The sequence below is a fragment of the Myotis myotis genome, unplaced genomic scaffold (genome assembly GCF_014108235.1).
Source record: "Myotis myotis isolate mMyoMyo1 unplaced genomic scaffold, mMyoMyo1.p scaffold_m19_p_17, whole genome shotgun sequence".
Taxonomy (NCBI): domain Eukaryota; kingdom Metazoa; phylum Chordata; class Mammalia; order Chiroptera; family Vespertilionidae; genus Myotis; species Myotis myotis.
In genome coordinates, this window is record NW_023416321.1 from 40490000 (window position 1) to 40498029 (window position 8030).

General features: G+C 48.1%; 2 protein-coding genes across 5 annotated transcripts; one reads left to right on the forward strand and one right to left on the reverse strand.

The window, feature by feature from the left end:
- Positions 1–286: 286 nt before the first annotated feature.
- Positions 287–1125, reverse strand: NAA38 (N-alpha-acetyltransferase 38, NatC auxiliary subunit). Its single transcript, XM_036341480.1, has 3 exons — positions 989–1125; positions 615–798; positions 287–445 (listed from the first exon to the last, which is right to left on the reverse strand). The coding sequence occupies exons 1-3, from the start codon at positions 1067–1069 to the stop codon at positions 333–335; spliced, it is 378 nt and encodes a 125-aa protein (XP_036197373.1). The 5' UTR covers positions 1070–1125; the 3' UTR covers positions 287–332.
- A 197-nt stretch (positions 1126–1322) lies between these two features.
- LOC118672090 (cytochrome b5 domain-containing protein 1) lies at positions 1323–7735 on the forward strand. 4 transcript variants are annotated; one of them, XM_036341475.1, is made up of 4 exons: positions 1323–1859; positions 1947–2023; positions 2174–2392; positions 2956–3612. In XM_036341475.1, exons 1-4 carry the CDS (start codon positions 1700–1702, stop codon positions 3184–3186), a joined length of 687 nt encoding a protein of 228 aa, XP_036197368.1. In that variant the 5' UTR covers positions 1323–1699; the 3' UTR covers positions 3187–3612. The 4 variants fall into 4 exon arrangements, with proteins under 4 accessions (XP_036197368.1, XP_036197370.1, XP_036197367.1 ...); XM_036341477.1 differs by lacking the exon at positions 2956–3612 and adding an exon at positions 5185–7735 and having other exon boundaries at positions 1323–2023; XM_036341474.1 differs by having other exon boundaries at positions 1323–2023.
- Positions 7736–8030: the final 295 nt, after the last annotated feature.

An 8030-nucleotide genomic window follows, 5' to 3' on the forward strand; every position in this document is an offset into this window, starting at 1 on the left:
AAGGGAAACAATGGACCTTCCGGAGCAGGATGACACCCCCTCCCGCCACAATTCTGGAGCAGCAGCGTGGGAGGGAAGATGGAGGGGTCCACCCTGGGACCTGTTGGTCCGAAGCTCAGCCTGTCCCCCATCCCCGCCCGCGAACCTGAGGGGACCTGTGGCACTCCTGGAAGTCTAGGTGGTGGAAGGAGGGCTGACAGTGCTTCTGACTTCAGATAAACCTCCCCTCTAGGGGTGGGAAGTGCGATCTCTGTCCAGGCATCCCAGCTACACACACACAGGCCACTTGGGTTACAGGTTTAATGAAGTCTAAAAGGCATGCGCGATCATGGTTAGAGATAGGGAGGCCCCGACAGGCTCTCTCTTTGCACCTCAATAGAAACGATGTGGTGTCCGGGTACCATGGCCAAGCCCAACACACGGGGTTCCCCAGCAGAGAAGGTATCTGGAAAGAAGGGTCAGAACATCAGGGAGGCCAGCCAGCGTCGGTCCCGCCCCTTTTGAGCCACGACTTCTAGCCTCCCAAAATAAGGGGTGCAGCCAGGCACTAAAGGGGAATTGCCTTGAGTGGGGCTCCACCGCATTCCCAGGCGGTGCACTCCCCGAGCACTGACCCGACGGCTTGAGGAACTCCTGCGCCGAGCCTAGGATAACATTGCAGTCGCGGTCGGTGCAGAGGAAGCAGCCGACCAGCGTCCGTCCGTCTGTCATGCGAATGCGCATGGTCTTGTTGAGCAGCGCCTGCAGCTGCTGCCGGGCGCGCGCCGCCGGCGAGTCCTCGCGCTCCCCGTCTGAGTCCTGCGCGGGGCAGTACACGAGCTCAGACCGCGCCGCCGAGGCTGCTGCCCGCCCACGGAACCACAGCTCCCGACAGCCCGCGGGGCGCTCACACGAATCCTAGAGGCTGCCGGGAGCTGCAGTCCCCCCACCATCCCCCCATCTTGCTCCCCGACTGCCCCTCAATCTCGGAACCCAAGCCCGCGCTAACCCCAGCGCTGGAGCTGCTTTGACGCCGGCTGCAACAGCCATTCTCCTCTCGTAGTAGCATGGTCGGCCCAGCTCCCGCCATTTCTTCCGGGGCCGCCTCCAGGCCCTTCAACTCCCTAAGAACCTTTCGGGTCCGGTGGTCTGAGATCTCGCGAGCTCTCCCGGCAGCTTTTCTTTCGCGAGATCACCTCTCCTCCTCCTCCTCCTCTTCTCTTCGGAAACTGCAGAGATCTCGCGAGCTTCTACCTTCCAGCGCTGTGTCTCACTGAGTTCTATTATGCCGGATGTATTAAGATATCGCGAGAAACTTTACCTCTAATTTTTACATGTTCTTTAAGAACCCTGGAATTTAGCAAGAATATATTTTTTCAGAATCGCACAACTCTCCCTTGTTTTTCTGCCTCGCGAGAAAGTCTGTCCTAAATATCCCCTGTAGCCCAGGCCACTCTGAATTCTCCCCGGAGTTCTTGAGGACGTAACTCAATTATTTGAAAGCGGGAAGCAAACTACGTTTCCCATGGATCGACGCCACTCTTCGCCCACCCAGCGTTTGACCCCTAGACGGTGGCTGAAAAGGGACAATGGTTTCCATGTCAGCGGGTAAACGCTCTGGTCTTAGCTCCAGGATGAGGGAGGACGGGTGTAGCAATGAGCGTGTGCTGAGGGGCGAGGAAGAAATTTAAAGGAGCCGGCTTCCAGTAGAGCAAGAGCCATGCCACGCCGGGGCCTAGTTGCCGGGCCAGACTTTGAGACTTTCCGGCGTCGGTATTTCACGCCGGTTGAGGTGGCCCAACATAACCAACCGGACGACCTCTGGGTGTCTTACCTGGGATCCGTATACGACCTAACGCCGTTGGCACAAAAACACAAAGGTAAGGGCCACACTCGGTCCGCTGCGGGGTGTTTGTGGGTGCCTCGTTCTCGGGCGGCTAGCATTGACGGCGGCTGTGCCTTCCCAGGAGACCTGCTGCTGAAACCCATCGTGGAAGTTGCGGGTCAGGACATCAGCCACTGGTTTGACCCAAAGACCAAAGACGTGAGTTCTGCCTGGTGTTGGGTGTGTGTGTGTGTGTGTGTGTGTGGCGGGGGAAGCACTGGAAAGTGAGGATGGGGAGGAAAAAGAGGGGCTAGCCAGAGCCCGAGATAGTGACTGCTCCCACCTCCCTCCCCCAAACCTGCTTTGAAGATCCGAATGTACATAGATCCGATGACTGGTGCCCAGAGATACCGCACCCCCCGGGGCCGCTTTCTGCATATCCCACCTCAGCTGCCTCGCTCCGACTGGGCCAATGATTTCGGGAAGCCCTGGTGGCAGGGGACGCGCTATGAAGTGGGTCGGCTGTCCGCCCAAACCCGGAACATCCGGATCATTAACACACTCACGTCGCAGGAGCACACACTGGAGGTGAGCACTGATGCCTGGGGGCAGGTTAGAGGGGGCTGGGAACCCCAGGAAATCTCCAAGCAGATCTTCAGGCCATCAGCTCTCCAAAACCGGTGAGAGCTGTATTTTCACCCCCTTTTAGGTGCAAGCCAGGAAAGCAGACCACCGGTCCCCAGTGGCTGGGTCACAGGGTGTAATGGACTCCTTTATAAGTTCAGGGCAGCAATTTATGTATCTTAGTGCTGGTGGTCCATGGAAACCTTACATGCTGTGTTTTGAACAGCAAATGCAATTGGACTCTTAATAGTCTATTGTGGGGATGAAGTTATGGGGCAGTGACATGACTTTGACCTTTAGGGCCATCTATTAGAAGTGGCTGCCACACAGACAGGTAGGTCTTTAGTGCCATTCATTGCATGCTGGAGCTCCAACTTCATTTCTGGGGCTGTGGAATGTCTGAAGCTATCTGCCAAGGGAGGCGCTCTGATCCCAGCTCATTTTTGGGGCTCTTGGCCTTTGGAGTGTGTGTGTGTGTGTGTGTTCCACCCAGAATTCTAGGAGTGGGGTGCTTTTGTGTTCTCCAGGTGGGGGCCCTAGAATCAATGTGGGAAATCCTACACCGCTATCTCCCCTATAATGCACATGCTGCCAGCTACACATGGAAATATGAAGGGAAGAACCTGAACATGGAATGTACCCTGGAAGAGAATGGGATCCAGGATGAGGAGGAAGAATTTGATTATCTCAATATGGATGGTACACTCCACACACCTGCAATACTGCTCTACTTCAACGATGACCTCACAGAGCTATAGGAAAGGAGATATGTGTTTATGTAGACTCAAGACATATTTTGAATTTGGCTGTTTCTGTGCCCTGTAGGAAAAGAGATGGGGTTGGGGTGGGGGAGTGCCTGGACCGAGACCTCCATTCTACTCTGGGAATTGACCTGTGGTTCCCATGCCCTTATGAAAGATTAAGGCCCTATTTCACAGGTCCATTATAATTTACTCTGAGAAAATTAGGGGGAATGTTAGAAGTTAATTTTTTAAAATGACATAAGACAACAAAATATCTTGGACTAAGGAGATGTAGAAGAGGATAGAGTTCAGGTAGAACTTTTTTTAAAATATATTTTTATTGATTTCAAAGAAGAAGGGAGAGGGAGAGAGAAACATCCATGATGAGAGAGAATCATGGATTGGCTGCCTCCTGCAAGTCCCCCACTGGGGATCAAGCCCACAACCCAGGCATGTGCCCTTGACGGGAATCGAACCTGGGACCTTTCAGTTCGCAGGCCAATGCTCTATCCACTGACCAAACCGGCTAGGGCTCAGGTAGAACTTTTTGATGATAAGAGAAAGAGAAATCCTATACAGGGATGAGGGATGGAATGACTTTTTTTTTTTGGCAATGATGGAAATGGGATGGCTGCAGGAAGATGGTGTTTACAAAGACAGGAATAGGAAATGTCTATCATTGGCCACACAAAACTGGCTAATCTCCCTTCTGAATAGTATTTGCCAGCTGAAACCCAAGGGGAAGAAAGGAAGTGAATGGTTACCAGGGAATTCATTCGATTTAGATATTATATTATGTGCTTTATACACTGTTTAGTATAACTACACATTACCACTATTTTACAGATAAGTCTTTTGTAGTTTAGCAAGATTTAATAGAACTAAGACAGACTAGTTAGTAATCAGGAGGTAAACCCAAGTCTGCTCAAAGTCCATGTTCTTTTCATTGTAAAGGGAATATCTCAATGTTCTAGGCTCATTACGCAATGGGAACCTGTAGGCTTATTGTGCAGTCAGCTGTTTTTTTCTGCAGCTATTAGCAGAGGTATGCAGAGACAGATAGGAGGCAGTGAGGTTAAGTGTCAGCTGAGCAATAGCTATTGAGACTACTTCTTGGTTGATCCCATAGCACAATTTTTCTTCTGACGTTTTCAAGGCAAAGAGGTGGGTATATACTGGTTCCAGGAAAAACTAGAGTTGGGCCTTTGGAGTGGGACACTTTGGATGGTGGAGCAAAGGGAGGCAAATAGCACAGTATGGGCCTGCACCTCTTAGGGAATGTGAGGATGCAGGGTTGACTTTGCAAGATATTGTTTCTACAATAAGGGACTTGACAGGGTAATGTAAAGAGAGGAGCTAATTAAGTCAAAATTCCTGAGGACCAAAAGAGAACTGGATTTGGTCCCATTTAACGTAAGCAGGGAAGGAGAATGAGAATAACGGGAATTTCCTGATGGTAACAGGCAAACAAGAAGCAGAGGGGATAGTGCATCCTCCTGACATGGGCCCAGAGCAGACAAAGGTGGCCCCTGTGAGACATTGGGTAGGCTGCATAGGAGTTGTGTTTTTTTAAATGTTTTTATTGATTTTAGAGAGGAGAGGGAGAGAAACATCAGTGATGAGAATCATTGATTGGCTGCCTCCTGCATGCCCCCTCCTGGGGATTGAACTCACAACCTGGGCATGTGCCCTTGACTAGAATCGAACCCAGGACCCTTTAGTCCGAAGGCTGACACTCTATCCACTGAGCCAAACCAGCTAGGGCCATAGGAGTTTTTTGAAGGGCCAACTATGAAAGGCATGGACGAAGGTGGAGACATCTGTTTTGGCTTCAGCAGTACCTGAACACAAGGTGAGGATTGAGGGATTCTTTTAGTCCCATGTATTGCTAGAGTCCATGAATTACCAGAATCATTTTGATGTTTAATCAACTCTACAGTTGTTTTGTGTGCATCATGTTTGCCCAGTTAAATCCTAAACTATTTGAGAACCAAAGCTATGTTGTTGTTGTAGGCCTATGCATCCTCAGGACCTATGGCTATGGGATCTGTCCCTCTTCCAGAGTCTCCTACTTCAATACCCGTTGCCAGAAACACATCCCTCTCCTCACACAACCAGTCACTCTCCAAGTAGACTATAACTCCTAAATATCTCTGGAATCCATCTTCCTTTTTCCAAGCTATCATCACCTCTGGGTTAAAATTATGGATGTAATTGGCTGGCTGGCTGGCTAGCTGGCTGCTAGACTATATCATTAGAGCATTAATCGTGTCCAACTCGTTTCTTGCTGTATTCCAAGTGTTAGGCACACAGTTGCTGCTCAATAAATTTTGATTGAATGAACTCAAATGTTAAGTGAATTCATTTGTTTATAATAACCAGTGAATGGGATGTTGCATCCTAGGAGGCAAGGTGGGGCCAAGAAATAGGATGTCTGGGTCCTGTGCCACAGTCTCTATCCACAGGTTTCTCTTTCCTTGCTCTCCATAGATTTAAGACCAAAAATTATTCCATGAGGTTCTTCCTCTCACCAGCTTTTTGGAGTAATCTGTCATTTCCCATATGGCCACTAGGTGGCTGTAACTGCCTACAAAGTCAGGGAGGGGACTGGAGGAGGGAAAACACTTGCAAATTCTAGAGGTTAGGATTAAAGATGGCCCTTTTGAAATTTATAGGTGGGAGGGAAGGATCTGAAAAAAAGGAAAAACTACCAGGCCATTATTCAATTAGCATTAGGTTTATTCCAGTTTTTCGTTTTTCCTGCAAGCACATACCAGGAAAGGAATGTACAGTAGTTTGAGAAATAAAATTCAGCCCTGACCTGTGTTCTCAGTGGTTAGAGCCTCGCACTGGAGAGGTGCAGATTCCATTTTTGGTCAAGGGCATATACCTGGTTGCAGATTTGATCCGCTGGTCAGGACATGCAGAAAGCAACCAACAGACGTTTCTCTCTCCTGACCCCTCCTCCCCCTTCCACTCTTTCTAAAGGTCAGTGGAAAAAATATCCTGGTGTGAGAATGAACAAAACAAAAAAATGTTAATTAATGTTTAAAAAATCATGGGATAAGTAGAGGATCTGATTACAGGTGTGGGTATGCATGGGGTGAGGCATGGAGCTATGGAAGGAATAAAGACCACAGATTTTTAAGGTAATAGAGTGCATTTGTTTATTAATATTTACTTTTTGGGGTGGGGGGCTATAAAGCTTCCCACTAGGCACTACTATGTTCCCTAAATGTCCAAACGGGATGTCTGTATGAAGAGTATGTAAATAATGCCTTGGCCTAAAACTTGTTAAGTAAACAGAACATTGAGTACAGGGTCTCTTTTGTTCTGGTGGGAAGTGGGGTGGCAGAATATTGAAAGCTTGCCTTTCCACAGTAAATCATAGCAGCTTCAAAGGACTCAATTGGCAAATATTTCCCACAAGTCTCGGCCCTATATACATACATCACTAGGGGTAATAAAAAGGGTCGGGTTTTTTTGTTTGTTTTTTAATGTTCCTTGCAGGAAGCTTGCCTGCTCAATGGGATAAAACACACACAAAAGAGAAATGAAAATTGTACCTCATAAAGGACCAAATTATGTTGTTGAAAAAGTTTCCACCCTCATGGCAAATCACAGGTGGATTCTTAACCTGGACCTACAGAAATGGTTTCTAAATATTGTGTGTATGTGTACAGATGTGTATTATTTTGAAGAAAGGTGCTATAATTTCCATCAGTCTTTCAAACTGGACCAACCTCTCCTGCCCCTGAACAGTACACACACACACACACACACACACACACACACACACACAAGTATTTTAAAGATACCCTCCCTGTCCCTCCCCTCAGCCCTAGCTGGTTTGGCTCAGTAGATAGAGTGTCAGCCTACGGACTGAAGGGTCCCAGGTTCGATTCCAGTCAAGAGCACGTACCTCGAAACCGTCCCGGTTAGTGCACAAGTGGATGTGTCTCTTTCACACTGATGTTTCTCTCTGTCTCTCCCCTTCCTCTACTCTCCCTAAAACTCAATGGAAAAATATCCTCAGAAAAATACCCGTGGGTAAGGATTAACAAAAAATAGACCTTCAAAAATAAAATATGAAAGGTGACGATACAGTGTCATCCTAGGATTCCTGGCACTTGTCTCAATAGTCTACCTCAACCTGTTATATCTGTGTTCCCATGGTAGCAATTCCTAAAGATTTACTCTTTGGGGCATAGTTTATGATTGGTCTGAAACATTTTACTACTGTCCCAAATTCTGGTCTGGATGTACCTTGGGGCTGAGTGAGGGGATCTATCATTTGTGCTTATGACCACAACACCCGTCATGACATCAGGGTCAGGTTAATGCACCCAGCACCACAGCTGAGTTTACGGTAAACCGCACAGATGTTTCATGTTGGAAGAACAGCCACTTTATAATGGACCAGCAGGAGCATACGGAGATTTCATTGTAGAAAAAGCAGATAATTTGAAATCTGAATAATCTGGAAGTAAAAGATTAGGAGGAATTCAAAATACAAATAGATATGCAGTCCAAGTACTGAGTATTCTAGGCACATGGGAAACACTAAAAAAAAAAAAAAAAAAAAGGCTGGGGAATGGGAATAAGTGAGGTCAGACCACTGCAGTGGGGTCAGAGGTAAAGAAGATTGAGATGAGGAACAAGATGGCAGAGAGACTGCTAGAATTAAATCTCTTGCCAGACCGGTTTGGCTCAGTGGATAGAGCGTCAGCCTGTGAACTGAAGGGTCCCAGGTTCGATTCCGGTCAAGGGCATGTACCTTGGTTGTGGGCACATCCCCAGTAGGAGGTGTGCAGGAGGCGGCTGGTTGATGTTTCTCTCTCATCGATGTTTCTGACTCT

What these genes read in the sequence shown, in the direction of transcription:
- NAA38 (XM_036341480.1), bottom strand. Translation starts at nt 1,069, where the DNA reads ATGGCGGGAGCTGGGCCGACCATGCTACTACGAGAGGAGAATGGCTGT. An exon ending in AAAGCAGCTCCAGCGCTGGG is followed by an intron (nt 799 to 988) that starts GTTAGCGCGGGC and finishes TGCCCCGCGCAG; the next exon opens with GACTCAGACGGGGAGCGCGA. An exon ending in GGAGTTCCTCAAGCCGTCGG is followed by an intron (nt 446 to 614) that starts GTCAGTGCTCGG and finishes CCTTCTTTCCAG; the next exon opens with ATACCTTCTCTGCTGGGGAA.
- LOC118672090 (XM_036341474.1), top strand. Translation starts at nt 1,700, where the DNA reads ATGCCACGCCGGGGCCTAGTTGCCGGGCCAGACTTTGAGACTTTCCGG. An exon ending in TTGACCCAAAGACCAAAGAC is followed by an intron (nt 2,024 to 2,173) that starts GTGAGTTCTGCC and finishes CCTGCTTTGAAG; the next exon opens with ATCCGAATGTACATAGATCC. An exon ending in CGCAGGAGCACACACTGGAG is followed by an intron (nt 2,393 to 2,955) that starts GTGAGCACTGAT and finishes TGTGTTCTCCAG; the next exon opens with GTGGGGGCCCTAGAATCAAT.